Below are 21798 nucleotides of genomic sequence, written 5' to 3' on the forward strand. Positions count from 1 at the left end.
TGAAATAAAGTAAAATAAAAACCAGGCAAGAGATGTTTATTAACTAATTTGCTCTCCTCTGGCATTTTTAAAACTACCATTCATGCATTGTTTTCCTGTTCCAGATTTTCAAGAACCGTATGCTGTGGTGGTTCTTCTAGAAAAGGATTTAGTACTTATAGACCTTGCACAAAGTGGGTAAGGCAGAAAGTTTGATGATGCTTATTGGTATGTGGTTAAAAAAAAAAAAAAGATGGGCTATTTCATACCTTTGAAAATTCTCCATTTATGCCTATAAACTTGACCTCTTTTTAGTGCTCCAGTTCCACATTTCTCATTGTCTGCAAAATTTTTTATTAGGTCAAATAATATAGAATTCCCATTTTTTAAGTCAAAACTTGTTGAATTTTGAAAATTTCATGTGATTCAACCTAATACTTGGAGATCCTGGGACATACAAAATCGGCATGTCTAAAATTGATCCCATTACGGTTTACCTCCAAATAAGGTCTCCCTGCTTCCTGTAATAATCAATTTTAGTTTTTTCCCTTTTTAAATAACCAGACCATTGTGAAATAAAGGAATTTGAAAACACTATTTCTGACAGACCTAGAATATTCTTAATACGATTTTCTTTTGTTTATTTTTTTCATTAAATAAGTTTTTCAAATAAGTGAGACTTCTCACATGTGGCCTGTACTGAGATATATTTAAATGAAAGAAAATTCTATCCAAGTAACCTGTGACTAGGCACATCATCATGTGACTTAGCAACTGTACCAGTTAAATGTATAGAGTAGAATCATCGCACTAAGGAAATACTTGAATTATAAAGCGAAAAAACTTGCCTTCCATTTTAGTAAGGCACTTTTTTGTTTGTTTTTTGTCTTCTGATTTTTTATATGTGTGGTAAAAGTTAGCTTTAGTTTATAATCAGTAAAGGATTTTTCTGAAATTTCTCTCCTTCCTTTTTTAAATCATTGTCAGTAGTAGATAATATCTAGATTTTGTGGATTAGCCAATTAGGACTTTATAGATTTTATAATCAGTTTCTGGTTTTCCAGATATTTTTAAGTAACTCTTCTCATCCTAAGGACTTTAAAGCCAGAAAAGAAATATTTGAGAAACATTTAAGGTAGAATTTTACTTTAGATTACATTAAAAAAAAAAACAAAAAGACAAAGATTGTAGATTACACTTTGGACTAGACATTACATTTATTGAGGGAAAAAGAAAGGTTGAAAAATTATATTAGCTCTGCTGATGTAAGAATGAGATGTATGTTATTGAGAACCTTTCGACTTAATGGTTAAGAAAATAATTTAAATTCTGGTACTACCAGTCCTTAGCTGGCATGCCTTTGGCACATTACTGTGCTTAGGACTTTGTTCTTCAGTAACAAATGCCTGTATCGTAAGTTTGCTACAAGAAGTAAATGAGGTAAATATATATAAAGTACTTAGTTCAGAGTTTGGCACACGGTATGTAGTAGTAACTGCAACCTTTCTATTTACTATTCTAATTGAGCATCTTTCATTATAAAAGATCTCATTTTATATATATATATATTGCATAAATTAAAGCTGTTTAATCTCTAGGGTAGGATTACATGATTTCTAAAATTCTATAGACAAAACCATTCTATCCCAAAAATGAAAATATATATTCAGATAAACTGTCATGTGGACCCTCGAAAGATGCTAACTTTAAATTAAACAACCTTTATTTAAATATATTTGCATTCCAAATGTGTCAGTATATAAAAAAATTATTGTTGTATTAATCATAGGTTATAATTCATTAAATTAATAAATATTTTCCTTTTTCTTTCTCCTATTGTTAAAGATATCCTATATTTGAAAATCCCTATCCTTTGAGTATACATGAATCCCCTGTTACATGTTGTGAGTATTTTGCTGATTGTCCTGTGGACCTTATTCCCGCACTTTATTCTGTTGGAGCTAGACAGAAACGTCAAGGTTACAGCAAAAAGGTATTGAATATACATTTTAGATTTAATGTTATATATTAGTGTTTTCTATTTATCACTAAGGAGTGTTTGATTATGCTGACATTACCTTTTCTAAATAAAGTATAGAGGACTTCATTTTCGAAGCAAGACATGTTTACTGTTTTACATATACATATAAAGACTTACATTATGCTTGGACGTTGCTTTCTACAATGCTCTTTTATTTATTTTTTAAGGAATGGCCTATCAATGGAGGTAATTGGGGATTGGGTGCTCAAAGTTATCCAGAAATAATTATTACTGGGTAAGTAAAAACTGTTTTCACCAAGTAGATCAATAATAGCTAAATATGTTTGACTAAGATTCCATGACATTAATAGACAATAGAGCTTTGCTTTATGTTATAATTAATAAGTTATTGTGAAGAACCTGCCAATTTACCATAATTTTTACCCTTTTCCTCATTTTAGTGACTGCTTTGTAAATAACAGACTTCTAAAAACAAAAAAAAGTCATCTTTTTTTCTGTTCTTCATTACATTCTTACTCATGTTGTTTTCCATAGGCATGCTGATGGGTCAGTTAAGTTCTGGGATGCTTCTGCAAGTAAGTATTTTGAATAGTTATTTGTTCTATGTTACACAATCATTGCTTTTATACATCTTGTTTTATAATAACTGCATAACCCACACAGTATTTGAAATTTAGGAAGCTATAAATTGAGTTCCTAATTATCAAGTATATGAGTTTAGAAATAAATTATTTGATATTAGAAATAAACTCATATCGTTAACATATGGTAGATTAAAGAATATCAGCAAATCAAGAATGGTTCTCAACAGAAATATTCAAATGCTGTCTTCAAACTTTCCCTTCCTAACACAGAGATAGGAGAAGTGAGAATATGTTACAAATCAACAGAAATTTCTAAAATAATTTAAATGCCTGATTCCAAATTTATGTTACAAAAGTTTATGTTGTCATTATGAAATACATGTAGTGGTTGCTTAGTAGCAAAAAAGAAAAAAAAATGTTTTTAAAAGCTAATATTTGCGACAGATACATGGTAAGCATTCAGTGAAAATCCCGTTAATTCAGGATGTTTTATTGTGTTTCTACATTTTTTTCCAAAACTTTTACTCACGTTTTTCAGATTATCTAAATTAATCACTATGGTGTTTTTTGTTTTTTTCTTTTTTAATGAGTACAATGATGAGTATATTTTTTGGGGGGGGGCCAATGTGCATTATCTAGAAGAATAATAAAGAAATGTAGAATTACAAATGAAAATATGATTCAGATAAATATAGGCTTTTTTCCTTACATAATATGATTGATTAAATGTATTAAAATGTTTTGTATTAAAATGTCTAACATATATTATCTTTGTTCTAGTAACTCTACAAGTATTATATAAACTAAAGACAGCTAAAGTATTTGAAAAATCGAGAAATAAAGAGGACAGGCCAAACACAGACATTGTTGATGAAGATCCGTATGCCATTCAGATCATCTCCTGGTGTCCAGAAAGTAGAATGCTGTGCGTAGCTGGAGTTTCAGCTCATGTCCTTATTTATAGATTCAGCAAACAGGAAGTAATTACAGAAGTCATTCCGGTAATAGTCTCTTAATTATTTTCAGTTTTAGATGTCTGACATTTTTAAATTTGTGAATTATTTAGAAGACTATTTGTAGTCAGTTTTGTCTAGAATTTTAAAAACACATCACTATTTACTTTGTCATAAATAGCATATTTTGTACACTTATCATTTTACTGAATTTTTAAATCCTTAAATACATTATGTTTTCTTTTAAGGAAAGCTAGTATGAGCGGTTTCTTATTTAGTGCTCCTATTACATAAATACCTTTTTTTTTTTTTAATTACATAAATACCATAAGTGGTTGGCTTTAACAAACAGAAATTTATTTTCCCACAGTTTAGGCAGCTGGAAGTCCGAATTCCTTCATATTTATCTGTAAGGTTCTAGGGGAAGGCTTTCTCTGTGGGCTCTAGGGAAAAATCCTCGTCTCTTTTGTTTTTGTTCCTCCCATCCTTGGCAGTCTTCATGTGGCCTGGCAGCTTATCTTCCCTCCTCTTTGCTGCTTTGCTTCTGTGCCTAATTTGCTCTTTTATATCCCAAAAGTGATTGGTTTAAAACATACCCTATATTGATGTGGTCTCATTAACCTAACAAAAAAGCTTTCCAAATGGGATTATATCCACAGGTATAGGGGTTAGTACTCCAATACATTTGGGGAGGTTGGGGGAAATTCAGTCCATTACAAGCAGATTCCAATTTGGTATTAACTGGAGTGCCATGAATTTTAAAATCATAAAGCCGTGAATTTTGAAATCATTATACACATCTTTTAAAAACCAAGTCAAAAACAAATTTTTTGCTTGGTAACTCCTTACCTTTAGAAATCTTACTAAATTTTTACCTGTAAAAATGTTCCTTCCGCCAAGTTTTTGTATGTGTGTATAAACTGTCATAAAATGAACAGTAATTATTAGGAATAGGTAAACTGTTTTACTTTTACAACAGATGCTTGAAGTTCGATTGTTATATGAGATAAATGATATAGAATCTCCAGAGGGTGAACAGCCACCGCCTTTGCCAACACCAGTGGGAGGTGCCAATCCTCAGCCCATTCCTCAGTCTCATCCATCTACCAGTAGCAGTTCGTCTGATGGGCTTCGTGACAATGTCCCTTGTTTAAAGTAAGTTATAAAAAATTACAGAGACATTTTGATATTATCTTTTAATTTAGGTAAATTGTAAAAATTAGTAAACCTGCAGCAACATTTTCCTGTGGTGGAGTGGAATGGCTTCCTGTGTTTCGCTGTGGCTAGTCTAACTCACTGTTCTGTGTGTAACGGAGGCATCAGGAGATACATTATTGTGTTCCATGATTTTATCCTTAAAGTACGAAGGTTTGATCTCCAAACATACCAGTTGACTAGCGTGGATCTGTCCTCTCTACACAGCTCAATATTTTTTAGTCTTCTAAACTTAATGCGTAGATCAAATTTATGTCAGACTGCTTGCTAGCAGTCTGAAAATTCAATTTTTAAATTAAAGATTTAATGATTTTGTAATCTTTTGCATGTTATCTTTATTTACATTCCTTTATTGTAGCATTCCAGATTTAAATGCATCTTGCTTCTATACAGGAATAGATTGTATAATATTGTGTTTTCCTTTTTTCTTATGAGCGGTTAGATTTTCTTTTTTAAGGCTATTAAATAGGCAGAGCTATAGTACAATGAGGGAAGAGTTAAAATCAGTGAAAAATTTCATGAAGACAATGCGATTAGAAGTATTACATTTACAGAGAAGTCACTTAGGATAATGGCTGAAAAGAGATTGTGAAATTTTTCAGTTAACAGGTCAAAGAGATGCTGTAGAATGGCGTGGGGCTGGGGGTAGCGGGTAAAGCCAGGCTGTAGTAGGTTCAAGGTAGGGAGGGTGGTAAGAGAATTTGCATTTGTTAGCAGAACCAGGCTTTGCCCTATTTTGCTTTAGATCTACTAGAATCTTTTCACTTGGCCAATAGTTCAACAACTGCCGTGGAGAATGACCATGTAATTAATCAAAAATGCATTCACTCTAAAGACAAGGCTTTATGTCACGCTCATTTTGGAAGTATTGATTAAAAACACCTTTTTTCTAAATATGTTTACATAAGCTTAAGATTGTGTGTTTTAAGCCAATGGTTTTCAAGAGGGGATGATTTTGGCCTCCAAGAGACATTTGACAATGTCTAGGGATATTTTTAGTTGTCACAACAGGGGGAGAAGGTGTGCTTCTGGCATCTAGTGGCTAGAGGCCAGGGATGCTGCTAAATATCCTACAATGGCAAAGGACAACAAAGAATTATCCAGCCCAAAATGCCAGTAGTGCCAACGTTGAGAAACACTGGTCTAAACAATACAAGCACTGTGGTTAAGCAGCTACATTTCTCAAAAAGGTCTTAATTTTCTTCACTCTCTCTCTGTCTCGTGTTCACGCACATGCAGACGCACAGAGTTCCTTCTGCAGTTCTCGCACAGGTTCAGCCAGGCTGAAACGGGTGCGGACTTCTACACTCTTCCCCTTTATTACTTACTCAGTACTATCTTACTTTATAAAAGTTCCCTTAGTGTCCTTTCTTCTGATTTTTAAGTATGTTTTTCCCCAGCTGTTTGTCAATAAGTAAGGTGATCTTTTTAGTCACCACCTGAAATGATTTTATTTAGTTCTGGGACTATGAGCTTCTCTACTGTCACTGACCCAAGATCATGGTGTGACCATCTTTATTGGTTGGAAAGGCCTTTCATACATAATTGGATATTTTGACATGCTATTAATCTTTTGTAATTATTTAGTAGAATATCACCTAATATAATCTGAATAAGATTTGATGATAAAGTTTTTTTTTTTTTCTTTTGAGTATCATTATGGACTTCTAGTTTTTTATAGGTAATTTGTTTTATTTAATTTGATTAACTTAATGTAATTTAGTCACAATTTGTCAAAGGAACCTCCTTTTAAGCTGGCTTCTGAGTCCTCTCAACACCACTTCAGAACTTTTGTAACCATCCTTGATTTCTGTCAGTAAGATTTTCCTGCCCCTTACTCATGGAATCAGCTACTTTCTAAGAAGTCTTGGTTATTTTTAGCAGAGATTATTATACCACACCAAAATATGATTTTTAGAAATATATATAACATTGTTTTGGTTAAGAGCTCGGCTGCTAACCCAAAGGTTGACAGTTCGAATCTACCAGCCACTTCTTGGAAACCTTATGGGACAATTCTGCTCTATCCCTTAAGGTTACTATGAGTCAGAATCAACTCGATGGCAATGGATTTGGTTTGGTTTGGTTTGATTATGCTGTGAAAATAGGCCACTCAGTGACAAGAGCTAGGAAAAAAGTTTTTTCTTAAAAATTGAAATCCTTATACTTTTAATTGAATTTTCACATTTTATAATGCAACTAGTTGATTTTTTTTAACCTTTTCCCTATATTATAAGCTACTACTCTTCTGTTAGATTAACCTGGAATTATTCCATTAACTGTTTATTTTAGATATTAACAAGAATAAGTCCAAAATTGTAGTACTAAAATTATCACTAATAAAACTACTATATGAATAAAAAAATATAACATTATAGTTTCCTTTGAACACATCTTTCTAGTGATGTGTAGCCAAATTACCTAGTTTTGAGTTATTTGTAAAAATTTTTGTCCTATTATGGTTATAGAAACATTAGCCTGATGTATGATTCAATTAAACTTTATGAATTCATTTTATTTTGAGACTGTTAATGTTTTAACTCACAGTTCTGTCTTTGAAGCAATATTTGGTATTGCATGTGGGTAAACATCATATGTTTTATGAAATGGCAGGAACTCTCAAGCAGTTAGAATTTTAAAGACATGCATAACAGATTCAGCCAGAATCTGGTCACCTGTAACTCCTTAGTGAGGTCTACAAGACAGTTCAGTAATGAAACTGTTCTTCCCCATCTGGATTCTGAAATGAAATAATTTCAGGTGGTAACTAAAAATATCACCTTTTTGACTGATAGAGGTCAAAGGTGTTGTGATGGTTAAGATGGTTAAGATTGTGTGTCAAGTTGGCTGGGCCATAATTTTCAGTGTTTATATTGATCACTCCCATCCTGGATTCTGCTGTGAGCAGCCAGTCACTTGAAATGGAGTTTCCTTGAGGGTGTGGCCTGCATCTGAATATAAGCAGATGTTCTGGCTTTTTGCTTGCTCTGGATCCTACGGCTGCCTCCTGTTCATCAGACCTCTGGCTCTTGGGACTTGAGCTATCAGTTTATCGGCCAATCTTAGGATTCATCAATATTCACAGCCTGGGAGCAGGAGCCCTGCTCTCTGACCTGACAATCTTGGGTTCGACAGCCCCTGCAGCTACATGAATCAGGAGAAGCCTTGCGGTCTTGCCTGCCAATCTCAGGATTCATCGATCTTCACAGCCTCTGAGCAAGAACCCTGCTCTTCACGACCTCCCAATCTTGGGTTCACCAGCCCCTGTGGCTACATGAGTCGAGAGAAGACTCCATCCTGATTCACGGACTTGGGACATTCCAGCTTCTACAATCGTGTGAGCCGTTTCCTTGATATAAATCTCTCTCTCTATATATTTATACACTTTACTGGTTTTGCTCCTCTAGAGAATGCAGTCTAAGACATTTGGTACTGAGAGTGGTTCTAGAGAAATAAAATTGTAAGGATGAGCTGTCTAAATTGGTTCTCAAGTCTGTTTAGTGTTAAAGATGTTAGTGACTCTGTTTCCAGCAGTGAAGCTAATCCATGGCTTGAGGTGGCACTACAATTATACACAATATCACCACCAGTAGAACAGGTATTGGTGAAAGGCAAGGCTCTGGGTGAACACATGTGTGGTATCTTTCTACAGTTTTGTCAGAATGAGAAGTATAAGGAAGCTGGTTGGTTGGTCCTACTTTCGCTAGACAAACTGGTAGAAGAAAGAGATGTGCACAGGGCTTCAGAGTCAAACCTCAAGTGCCTCATAAATGACCTTAAGGCTTCCACTTACACTTTGAAAGAAAGCCTTATTTCTTGTAGTAACAGAGCTGAAATTGCCAAAAACCAAACCCAGAGTCTTATTGTAAGAGTGGCTGAGTTACAACGCCAGCTCAGTTGCCAACCTCGAGAGGTATCTGAAGTTAAAATAAGGGCATTGATTAGGAAGAAATGGAATCCTAAAACTTGGAATGGGGACCTCATACCACCAAGAAAGCAGTGTCGGGAGCAGAGCGTGTCCTTTGGACCTGAGGTTTCTGCGCTGAGATGCGCCCAGACCAAGGGAAGACTGATGACAAGGATCTTCCTCCAGAACTGACAGAGAGAAAGCCTTCTCCTGGAGCTGATGCCCTGAATTTGGACCTCTAGCCTACTGGACTGTGAGAGAATAAACTTTTTTGTTGAAGCCATCCATTCATGTTATTCCTGTTACAGCACCACTAGATGACTAAGACAGAAGCAAGATTGGCAAGACCTAGCCTCACCCACCTTGGACATGTTATCAGGAGGGACCAGTCTCTGGAGAAGGACACTACACTTGGCAAAATAGAGGGACAGTGAAAAAGAGGAATACCCTCAATGAGATGGACCAACATAGTGGCTGCAACAACAGGCCCAAACATGGCAATGATTGTGAGGATGGTGCAGGACAGGGCAATGTTTTGTTTTGTTGTACATAGGGTCACTATGAATGAGATCTGGCTCAAGGACGCTGTCTTTGAGCATATGGGCTGATAATCAGGAAACTGGAGACACTGAGCCCCTAAATTCCATTGAATCACTCCTGCCAGCAGAACCACTCCCATCTGAAGAGATTACTTCATGTTTGTCTACTAAACCACCCTGCCTAAAAAAACCATTAGCCCCTCCACTCCCATCTAATGAGATTATGCCTAGCCCAGCTGCCTCTAAAGAGCCCTTGGCTGAGTCATTGCCTGGGGTATCGCCTGATGCAGATGCTTTACAAGACAATGCTGAATGTTCTTAAAACTACTGATTCTGGCTTCTAGACCTATAACTAGGCTTAAGTCTCAGCCAGTCCCAAAAGTTTAAGTCCAAAGTGTGACCCAGGAGGAGTTACACTACACTCCAAAAGAACTACTTGAATTTTTTAATATGTACAAAAAGAAACCTGGGAAATATGTGTGGAAATGGCTATTAAGGGTGTGGAATAATGGTGCATGGAACATAAAGATGGATCAGTCTGAGTTTATTGATATGGGTCCACTAAGCACAGATTCTTCATTCATTGTTTCAGCTTGAGAAGTTAGGAAAGGGTCTAATAGTTTATTTGGTTGGATTGCTGAAGCATGGATTGTGAGGTGGCCTACACTAAATCAAGTTGAAATTCCAGACCTGCCTTGGTATACTGTAGAAGAAGGTATCCAGAGGCTTAGGGAAATTGGCATGCTAGAGTGAATTTATCAGGTTAGACCCATAGACCCACACATGGAGTGCTCAAAGGACACACCATTTACCACAACTGTGAGAAACAAATTTGTGAAGGGAGCACCAGCATCCTTGAAGACTGCCGTGATTGCTCTTTTATGTAAATCAGATTTGACAGTGGGAACTGCCCTAACTGAATTAAGACACCTAACTACAGTGGGGCTGATTGGACCTCATGGTAGTAGGGGACAAGTGGCTTCACTCAGTCAACAAAGACAAAGTGGGCATGGCTACAGTAATTGACAGCGGAGTCAAAGCAGTAATCAGAGTAGTTTGACTCACATGGACTTATAGCATTGGCCACTTAGTCATGGTGTCCCTAGGAGTGAAATAGATAGGAAATCTACTAAATATTTACTTGATCTGTACAAATCGATGAATTCTAGGGCAGGTGAACAGCAGTCTAAGTCGAATCACCAGAATAGAGTCATGGCCCCTCAATCAGTTCTCAGATTTGAGTGAGTTTAAAGACCCACAGCCCCTTGAATAAAGAGGAGGCTGGGTCCCCTTGAAAAAGGACTCCAATACACTGCTAAAAAATTTTTACTGTTAATCTTTCTCCCAGCCTTCCCCAGAGGGATCTACGGCCTTTTACGAGAGTGACTGTTCATTGGGGAAAAAGAAGTAATCAGACTTTTCAGGGATTACTGGATACTGGCTCTGAACTGACAGTAATTCCAGAAGACCCAAAACATCACTGTGGCCCACCAGTCAGAGTGGGGGCATATAGAGGTCGGGTTATTAATGGAGTCTTGGCTCATATCTGTCTCACAGTAGGTTCAGTGGGTCCCCAAACCCATCCTGTAGTGATATCCCCAGTCCCAGAATCCATCATTGGAATAGATACACTCAGCAACTAGCAGAACCCCCGCATTGGATTCCTGACGAATAGAGTAAGGGCTATTATGGTAGGAAAAGCCAAGTGGAAGCCGTTAGAACTGCCCCTACCTAGGAAAATAGTAAACTGAAAGCAATACTGCATTCCTGGAGGGATTGCAGAGATTTCTGCCACCATCAAGGACTTGAATGATGCAGGGGTGGTGATTCCCACCACATTCCCATTTAACTTGCCTGTTTGGCCTGTGCAAAAAACAGACAGGTCTTGGAGAATGACAGTAGATTATCAAAAACTTAGCCAGGTGGTGACTTCAATTGCAGCTGCTGTTCCAGATGTATTTCATTGCTTGAGCAAATTAATACATCTCCTGGTACCTGGTGTGCAGCTATCAATCTGGTTAATGCCTTTTTAGCGATACCTGTTTCAGAGGACCATCAGAAACAGTTTTGCCTTCAGCTGGCAAGGCTAGCAATACACCTTCACTTGCCTGCCTCAGGGCTACATCAGTTTACCAGCCTTATGTTATAATTTGGAAACCCTGGTGGCGTAGTGTTTAAGTGCTATGGCTGCTAACCAAAAAGGTCGGCAGTTCAGATCTGCCAGGTGCTCCTTCGAAACTCTATGGGGCAGTTCTGCTCTGTCCTATAGGGTCACTATGAGTCGGAATCGACTCGACGGCAGTGGGTTTGGTTTGGTTTGGTTTGGTTATAATTTAGCCCAAAGGGACCTTGATCACTTTTCCCTTCCACAAGACATCACACTGGTCCATTACATTGATGACCTTATGCTGATTGAACCTAGTAAGGAAGAAGCGTCAATGACTCTGGACTTATTGGTAAAACATTTGTGTGCTACCAAAAACCAAACCCGTTGCAGTTGAGCTGATTCCGACTCATAGCAACCTTATAGGACAGAGTAGAACTGCCACATAGAGTTTCTGAGGAGCCCCTGGTTATTCAAACTGCCAACCGTTTGGTTAGCAGCCATAGCACTTAACCACTATGCCATCAGGGTTTCCATGTGCTAGAGGGTGGGAAATTAATCCCACAAAAATTCAGGCACTTTCCACCTCTGTGAAATTTTTAGCGTTCTGGTAGTGTGGGGCATGTTCAGATATTCCTTCTAAAGTAAAGAATAAGTTATTACATCTGGGTGGTCCCACAACTAAAAAGGAGGCACAATGCCTAGTAGGCCTCTTTCGATTTTGAAGGCAACACATACCTCATTTGAATGTGCTACTCTGGCATATTTATCAAGTGACTCAAAAAGCTGCTAGTTTTTAGTGGGGCCCAGAAGAAGAAAAGGCTCTGCAACAGGTTCACACTGCTGTGCAAGCCACTCTGCCACTTGGGCCATATGATCCAGCTGATCCAGTGGTGCTTGAAGTGTCAGTGGCAGATAGAGATGATGTTTGAAGTCTTTGGCAGGCCCCTATTGGTGAATCACGAGGCAGACGCTTAGAATTTTGGAGCAAAGCCCTGCCGTCCCCTGCAGATAACTACTGTCCTTTTGAGAAACAGCTTTTGGCTTGTTACTGGGCCTTAGCAGAGACTGAACGCTTAACCATGGGACACCGAGTCACTTTGCAGCCTGAACTGCCTATCATGGGTGTTGTCTGACCCGCAGAGTCATAAAATTAGACATGTACAGCAGCACTCCATCATTAAATGGAAATGGTATATATGAGATCAGACCCAAGCAGGACCCGAAGGCACAAGTAAGTTGCATGAGGAAGTGGCCCAAATGCCCATGGTCTCCACTCCTGTCACATTGCCTGCCATCTCCCAGTCTGCACCTGTGGCCTCATGGGTAGTTCCTTATGATCCATTGACTGAAAAAGAGAAAACCCATGCCTGGTTTACAGATGGTTCTGCGTGATATGCAGGCACCACTTGAAAGTGGACAGCAGCAGCACTACAGCCCCTTTCTGGGATCTCCCAGAAGGACAGTGGTGAAGGGAAATCCTCTCAATGGGCAGAACTTCCAGCAGTGCACCTGGTTGTTCACTTTGCTTGGAAGGAGAAATGGCCAGATGTGGAGTTGTATAGTGATTCATGGGCTATGGCCAATGGTTTGGCTGGATGGTCGGGGACATGGAAGAAACATAATTGGAAAATTGAAGACAAGGATTTATGGGGAAGAGGTATATGGCTAGACCTCTCTGAATGGGCCAAAGAAGTGAAGATATTTGTGTCTCATGTGAATGCTCACCAAAGGGTGACCTCAGCAGAGGATGATTTTAACAATCAAGCGGATAGGATGACACGTTCTGTGGAAGCCAGTCATGTTCTTTCCTCAGTTACTCCTGTTGTTGCCCAATGGGCTCATGAACAAAGTGGCCATGGTGGCAGGGATGGAGGTTATGCATGGGCTCAGCAACATGGACTTCCACTCACTAAGGCTGACTTGGCTACAGCCACTTCTGAGTGTCCAATCTGCCAGCAACAGAGACCAACACTGAGTCCCCAGTATGCACCATTCCTTGAGGTGATCAGCCAGCAACCTGGTGGCAAATTGATTACACTGGACCACTTCCTTCATGGAAAGGGCAGTGTTTTGTCCTTGTTGGAATAGACATTTACTCTGGATATGGATTTGTCTTCCCTGCACACAATGCTTTTGCCAAAACTACCATCCATGGACTTACAGAATGCCTTATCCACTGTCATGGTATCCAACACAGCATTGCCTCAGATCGAGGGACTCACTTCACAGCAAATGAAGTACGGCAGTGGGCCCATGCTCATGGAATTCACTGGCCTTAACATGTTCCTCATCATCCTGAAGCAGCTGGCTTTAGAAAATGATGGAATGGCCTTTTAAAGACAAAATTATGGCACCTGGTACATGGCAGTACCTTGTAGGGTTGGGGCTGTGTTCTTCAGGAGGCTGTATATTCCCTAAACCATCATCCAATATATGGTGCTGTTTCTCCCATAACCAGGATCCATAGGTCCAGGAATCAAAGCGTGGAAATGGAAGTGTCACCACTCGCTATTATCCCTAGTGACCCACTCGCAAGATTTTTGCCTCCTGTCCCCACAAGCTTACGCTTTGCAGGTCTAGAGGTCTTAGTTCCAAAGAGAAGAATGCTCCCACCTGGAGACACATCACTGATTCCACTGAACTGGAAGCTAAGAATGGCACTTGGCCACTTTGGGCTCCTTATGCTTCTGGATCAACAGGCAAAGAAGGGAATTACCATACTGGCTTGTATGATTGATCCAGATTACCAAGGGGAAATCAGATTGATATTACTTGATGGAGGTGAAGAAAAGTATGTCTGGAATGCAGGAAATCCCTCATGTTGTCTCTTACTACCACCATACCCTGTGATTAAATTCAATTGAAAAGTACCACATCCCAATTCTGACATGACTACTAATGACCCAAACCCTTCAGGAATGAAGCTTTGGGTCACCGCACCAGGCAAAGAACAATGACCAGCTGAGGGCAAAGGGAATACAGAATGAGTGGTGGAAGAAGGTAGTTCTAAATACCAGTTACAGCCACGTGACCAGTTGCAGAAATGAGGGCTGTAATTGTTATGAGTATTTCTGCTTTGTATGTGTGCATCAAATATTTTTTGTTTTTTTTCACTTATAAAATATAAGACGTAAACTGGGCTAGTGCGTTTTCAGTGGTACGTGTGTTGGTTGTATCATGTTAGGCAGAAGTCTGACTTTATAATTGTGTTTATTCAGAGATTATGTATGGTTTAAGGAGATGTGTACCTGTGCCAAGTTGACAAGGGTTGGACTGCGAGGATTAAGATTGTGTGTCAGCTTGGCTGGGCCATAATTCTCAGTGTTTATATGTGATTACTCCTATGATGGAATCTGCTGTGAGTAGCCAGTCAATTGAAAGGGAGTTTCTTTGGGGAGGTGGCCTGCATGCAAATACAAGCAGACATTCTGGCTTTTTGCTTGCTCTGTATCCTGCAGCTGCCTCCCGTTCATCTGTCCTCTGGCTCTTAAGACTTGAACCATCAGCTTATCTGTATGATAAAAGCAGCCACACACACAAAAATAAATTGTTCATTTTTTTTTTTTAATTTTTGCTTCCAAATCCACTTGAAGTTTTCTGATACAAGTATCCAGCATTGAGACACAAATATTATATCTAAGTAGCTTTTTTCCTCGGAAAGTCTCACACTCTTATAAACCTCTCCCTCACTCTCTGTTTCTAAGATCCCTGTCACAAGTTCAGCCAATATAAGTTTAGTGCAGACCTATTCAATGTGAGCGAGGTTTGGGCATACATTTAACTGTCTGCTGAATAGTTTTACTCGAAGACCCACCCTTTGCCTCAAATTTACCATGTATTTCCCTAAAACCAGCTCTTTATCCCAACATGTTTATTTTCTTTGGCACTTAGAGTCACCCGTCTTCTTCTCCTCCCCTCCCCTACCTCTAATCAGCCTCCAGCTCTTTCACTCATGCATTCACTCATTCATTCAGTAAATATTTATTGAGTACCTCCTCTGTGCTAGGTCACTTAAAGTACCTGCAAGGTTTCTACCCTGATAGAACTTACAGCTTTTTAATGGTGCTTTTTTTTTTTTTAATAATGTCTTCCAAATCTGCTTTCTTTCTTTTTGTTTTACATAAGACGAATCATAGGAACTTTCTAATCTGTCTCTCTATTTCACTTCATCTTGCATACCTTCACCAAATTAATCTTTTCCAAAATATTTTTATAAACCTTCCTTGGCTTTTAATTTTTCATGAAAATACTTTACTTATGCATAATTTGACCATTTAAAAGCACTTGCAAGGTACTCACAATGTCCTCATAATGTGATTAGGTAGTAATATCCCCACTTTTTTTAGATGTGAAGACAAGTGATAAGTGGCAGACCCAGGACTCAAATTCAAGCTTTCTGAGAGCTCAGAGTTCTTTCTACCAACATCAAACCTTTGCAGCCAGGCTGTGAAAACTCGCTAATGTCTGGCTGTGGCCTCTCTCACTATACCGATATCTTCGTACAGCTTCCACTGTGTCCAAATGTACAAAATGTGGATTTCCTGCTTCTTTATTTACTTAAACCATACTTTTAAATTTTAAGTCTACTTTTCTAATGGAGATTTTTCTAACTTGGTTTGTTTTTTCCTCTTGATTCCTTCTCGCCACCCATCCCTGCCCTTCTCATCCTTCTCTGCCCTCCCTGCTCTCCTCATCCTTCACTGCCCTCCCTGCTCTCCTCATCCTTCTCCGCCCTCCCTGCTCTCCTCATCCTTTTCTGCCCTCCCTGCCTTTGTCATTCTTACCTCATCCCTCCCTGCTCTCCTCATCCTTACCTCATCCCTCCGTGCCCTTCTCATCCTTGTCTACCTTCCCTGCCTTCCTCATCCTTCTCTGCCCTCCCTGCTCTCCTCATGCTCTGCCCTCCCTGCCCCTCTCATCCTTCTCTAACTTCCCTGCTTTCTTATCCTTCTCTTCCCTGCCTGCTCTCCTCATCCTTCTCTGCCCTCCCTGGCCTTCTCATTCTTACCTCATCCCTCCCTGCTCTCCTCATCCTTACCTCATCCCTCCGTGCCCTTCTCATCCTTGTCTACCCTCTCTGCCCTCCTCATCCTTCGCTGCCCTCACTGCTCTCCTCATCCTTCTCTGCCCTCCCTGCCCTCCCTGCCCTTCTCATCCTTCTCTGCCCTCCCCACTCTCCTCATCTTTCTCTGCCTTCCCCGCCCCTCTCATCCTTCTCTAACCTCCCTGCTTTCTCATCCTTCTCTGCCCTGCCTGCTTTCCTCATCCTTCTCTGCCCTCCCTGTTCTTCCCTTCCTTCTCTGCCATCCCTGCTCTCCTCATCCTTCGCTGCCCTCCCAGCTCTTCTCATCCTTACCCCACCCCTCCTTCTGCTAGCCCCCTCCTCTTCATATGTGGAACTTACATGAGTTCTTTTGTTTGTTTTTTATGTACATGTTTAATCTTTCCAACTAGATAGAAACTTCTGAGGATTCTGATTTATACGTATTTTATGTCTGGTACAGTTTCATGTATAAAGTTATTTTGTATGGATATGTATGCATGATATTATAATTCCATAGGCTAATAATAAGATAATTGAAAATGGCTGAGAAGGTAACAACATTATTTTCTTTATTTCAGAGTCAAAAATTCACCACTTAAACAGTCTCCAGGTTATCAGACAGAACTCGTTATTCAGTTGGTGTGGGTAGGTGGAGAACCACCACAACAAATAACCAGCTTGGCTGTCAATTCTTCCTATGGATTGTAAGTATAAGTTATGTTTTTTCTCAATTTCTTCATAGTATTTTACACTTCATCATATTTTTAAAAATAGAATTCATGATCTTTGTTATAGCATCACCTAAAATATTGTTGTATAACTTTACTTTCAGACCAAATTCAGTATTTATTTGGAACATAATTCTGTTAGAATAATTTACTCTGGGTATGCATATACTGCTTCCTGCTGTAAAGTTAAATAACTCATGGACCTGTGAGTTATTTTAGATTAAGTTTTAAAGTTCCATCTCCTCTCCTGGATATATTCTCAGAAATAATTTTCTTATTACTACTTGGTATAATGAAAGTTAAACCACATGAATTCAAATGACTGTGTTATAAGGTGTTTCTGTCAGTGTCAAATCATAGCTATGTAATTTGTTCTTTATGCTTCTGAGGTTAACTTGTATACAATGTTATTATAATATGATAGACTTAAAAATATTCAGTTTTTCCTTTCAAAAATCAACTTTGCAATGGAAGAGAAGCGTCATATTAACCTTTCATTGTTTACTCCCGGGACATTTCTTGTGTCCGGGTGATCACAAGACTCATTGGGGTCACAGTTTTGTTTTTGTATTTTTGGCCTGTGCTATGTATTTTCAAATTTGAACTAGTTGCCAAAATTTTATTTAATGTGAAAATCTATATTTAGTCGTTCAGTTGAAAAATCTGATTATCTGCCTTGTGTTTACATTCTTGCATGCACTAGTCGGATGGAATTGAGTTGATGCTTTCCCACTCTTCAGTTCACGTAGTCTGTTCCAGGCCTTTTGACTTACTTAGATAGCCCCTGTATACTTTTCAGTTTTCAACTGCTGCCTTAAGAGATTCTAAAAGAATACCAAAAACCGAACTAGTTGCCCTAGAGTAAATTCCAACTCATGGCAACCCCATGTTTTTCAGAGTAGAACTGTACTCCATAGGGTTTTCAATGGCTATGATCTTTCGGAAGTAGACCACCTTTCTTCCAAGGAGCCTCTGGGTGGATTCAAACCGTCAGCGTTTGGGTTAGTAGCCAAGTGCTTAACTGTTTTCATCACCCAGAAACCCCCCTTAAAAGAACACCGTTGTGTGCCATCGAGTCAATTTGACTCCTAATGACCATACAGAACGGAGTAGAACTGTCCCATAGAATTTCCTGGACGGAAATCTTTACGGGAGCAAATCACCAGGTCTTTTCTCCTATGGAGAGTCTGATGGGTTGCAAACTGCTAACCTTTCAATTAGCAACTAAGCACCTAACCATTGTGCCAGACCTCCTCTTAAGAGAATAAACCAAAAAGAGAATAGTGTTCCTTTATTCATAGTTGCATGGCTTGTAGTTCCTGACTCATAATTGAGAAAGTACCTGGAATACCCCAAAGGGAGACCTCTGAGACTTGTACTTTCTACTTTTTATCCCTGACAATAAGGATTAGCACAACTTGCCCCTTTGTGTGATCTTCTGTGTCCCTAGTGTAAGGGAGTATCTTGCCCTGAGGGTTCAAAATGCCCTCAAGGCAGAAAAATGGATGTCCTGTTGCCTAGTATGAGAGATTTATGTCTCTGATCAACTTTCAACTCCTATGCAAAACAATTTTTCATTAATAATACTGGTTTGTAATCATTAGTGTTTGCAGAAGATCTAATCGATTTTATGAGAAGATGTGTGTAACTTGTGTGTTCTTGCCCTTGGTTGTCTTTTGTTTCAAAGAGGAGTCTCCTGAAAGATCCACCATGCCCATTTTTTCAGCATTAGTGACTACAAAACATTTTCTTGCAACTGTATTTTTGCGCTTTTTCTGTTTCCAGGGTAGTTTTTGGCAATTGTAACGGCATTGCGATGGTTGACTACCTCCAGAAAGCAGTACTCCTCAACTTGGGCACTATCGAATTATATGGCTCTAATGATCCTTACCGGAGAGAACCCCGATCTCCTCGTAAATCTCGACAACCTTCAGGAGGTAAAAAAAGAAATTCTGAGTTTCAGAATTTCTATAAATGCCGAGCTAGTTCTGTGAATATAAATACTTCTGTTAGATACATATCTTGTCTGATATAGGTTGTATATATAAACTCTCATGAGTCTTATTTTTTGTTTTGTATTGTTACTGTTTTTTGCTTTTATTTTTAATATCATTTTAAGATTCTATTTAAATTTGGGGGAAGAACCACAGTGTCAAAGTTCTTAAGCTAAATTATGATGACTGAAAAGATTTGTCTCATTATTATAGAACAAAAGTTAATTTTAAAATTTTTGCCTCTCTTTTTATTGTTTGACCTCTGTAGTCCTAACAGTTCATTGTTTCAACCATTTAATTCAAAGGAATCATTCCCACGTGGAAAAAAAGTGTAGCTGTGAAAGTGAATTTGAACTCTATGAAAAATATTTGCGTTTTTAGATCCTGATTCATTGCAAACCCAGATTCATTAAGAATTTTCTTTGTAGTGTTCTTACTTTTGTGTTCACCAGGTCATTAGTCTTAATTGTAAGCGTTTGAGCAGTAATGTCTCATGGAACACATACATAGTGAGCTATCTATACCAATACTCTCCACCTTTCTTTTTTATCTCATGGCACACACACAAAATGGCATTTGATGTGTGGCACACAGAGGTAAGCGAACGAGGCCTCCAGCAACAATGGCCTATAGGCTCCAGCTCTCCAGTTGCCGGCCTAGCTGGGCCAGGGATTAAGGGGAGAGCTCTATTTTGGGTTTACTAAATTCATCTGTAGAATACCAGTTTCCAGTGGAACACTTTGGGAAGTTCTGGTCTATACTTCCAAATTCAATCCTTGTGAATTAAAATTCTTTCTGAGATTCATTTTTTTAGTTCCTTCAGTAAATTATTAACTGCACTATTACAATTCATGTGAGAATTTAAAAAGGTGGGGTATATAGACCTTACTCTCACTTTGGCTTGATGGTTGAATTTTTCTTTTCAAATTTTTTTTTCCTTTCCATTTTTGTTTGTGTGTGATCATTTTGCATGTGATATCTTCAATAATTTTTGTCTTAACCATACCATTCAGTATTTTTGTCTCCTTCCTTCCCCCCTTTTTCATTGCTTCACTAAGGTATGCTGACTGTGACTTCTTGCATGTGTGACCTTTCTAGCTTATATTCTGAGTCTGTGAAAAAATTCCATTCTATTTTAAGTAAGTCATGTATTTCATGGCAATAAAATTTTGGCATGTTTGTTCTTTATCTGTCAAATCACTGTTTTTTGTTTTTGTTTTTCCCTTTAAAAGAGGATTTAAAACATTCTGTATCTAAAATATTTGTTACTTAGATTCATTTCATAATATGTATATGAAAACTATTATAATGTTTGCATTCCAATCCAATTTCTCTATAAAGCAAAGAAACTAATATTTATTATTAGAACATTTGAACATTATCATGATAGAGAAGAATTTTTGACAAGCCTGACCTAAAAATTTTACCAGTCCTAAAATTAATTAATTACTTTTCTCCTTTGTACCTTATAGTAGTTTACATAAAACTACTAGAAATTAAATATCTAAATTTATCCAAGTTTTGAGACCAGTCTTTACCGTGTGATACTAAAAATATTTTTCTTAAATTTTAATGTATCCTGCTTTATTTTAAACAAAGTCTGTATTATTTATCTTATTATTTCTTTTATTTAAATTGAAGGTAGGTGCTTAGACATAGAACTATTTGGGTTTTCTTTCTTAGTTTACTCATTGTTATTATGCTTCTCTTTATCAATGTCATGATTGTTTTAAGTAAAAATTAAAAGAACATTATATTAAAATAAGAATATTTGTGCCTCTAATTCCAAAGCATAATTATTTATATTTCATATGAAGTTAAATGTAGAATAACTATTCTAAAATGTTTTAATTGCATTGCTGTAAACAATGGTATTCTAGCTAAAGTATATATTTTATAATATAGTCTTGAAATGTAGCCCAAATGCCATCAAATTTTTCTTCAATATTTTTTAATAGATCGGTTTAATCCAAGAAAATTTTTGTTACTAGTAGATACTAATGTATTTCCATAAAGAATCAGCTGTCACTCATGAAATTATTGTATAAGACTGTACTGTTTAAGATAGGCTTAAATGTCTTATAGCTGTGTTAAATGCAGTTGAACTGTTTACTAAAATACAGACAGTGTTTTCATAATAAAAATTATGAAACTGTCATGGGGCAGGTAATGGTGAAGTACTTCAACTGCCTGCATACCTGCTAAAAGTCTAATTCTACTAAAAATGAAAACATGATAATGTACGTATTATTTTGCTGGTCACTTTATCAATTAGGAAGTGAAGGACACAGGAAGGGATACTTCTGTTCTGAATATAATTAAACCCCAAATAAGATCTAATTAATAATGTAGAAGTGCTAGACACATTAGAAAAAGTGCTTATATAGTATTAAAAAAAAAAAATTAGAAGTGGATAATTACGAAGAAGGAAACTACAGGCACAAAGCTGTATCTAGATTTTAGGAAAGATTTTTTTCAATATTTACTGGTAGGATGTTCTAAAAGTGAAGTTTTTGACTATACAATGCAATTACTTTCAAGTCTTCATTATTTTCAAAACAATAGAAAAAGAATAAATAGCTCTATAGCCTGTAGCACTGGTGGAAAAGGTGTTTGTGTATCTGGGTGTGTGCATTATAAGAAACAAAAAATATTATATATTATACCAATTGCCATCAAGTCGATTCCAACTCACAGTGACACTATAGGACAGTCGAACTGACCAATACAGTTTCCAAGGAGCCAA

At 37.8% G+C, this 21798-nt stretch overlaps 1 protein-coding gene across 4 annotated transcripts in view; it reads left to right on the forward strand.

Annotated features, from left to right (window-relative positions):
- STXBP5 (syntaxin binding protein 5) overlaps positions 1–21798 on the forward strand; it is a 207520-nt gene that overhangs the window by 119665 nt on the left and 66057 nt on the right. For all 4 annotated transcript variants that reach the window (XM_049903167.1, XM_049903181.1, XM_049903176.1 and 1 more), the window contains exons 11-18: positions 105–177; positions 1825–1972; positions 2188–2255; positions 2516–2556; positions 3346–3566; positions 4498–4673; positions 16909–17034; positions 18844–18995. In XM_049903167.1, the coding sequence (XP_049759124.1) occupies positions 105–177; positions 1825–1972; positions 2188–2255; positions 2516–2556; positions 3346–3566; positions 4498–4673; positions 16909–17034; positions 18844–18995 (1005 nt within the window). The remainder of the gene's footprint in view (positions 1–104; positions 178–1824; positions 1973–2187; positions 2256–2515; positions 2557–3345; positions 3567–4497; positions 4674–16908; positions 17035–18843; positions 18996–21798) is intronic.

The sequence above is a fragment of the Elephas maximus genome, chromosome 1 (assembly GCF_024166365.1).
Source record: "Elephas maximus indicus isolate mEleMax1 chromosome 1, mEleMax1 primary haplotype, whole genome shotgun sequence".
Taxonomy (NCBI): Eukaryota; Metazoa; Chordata; class Mammalia; order Proboscidea; family Elephantidae; genus Elephas; species Elephas maximus.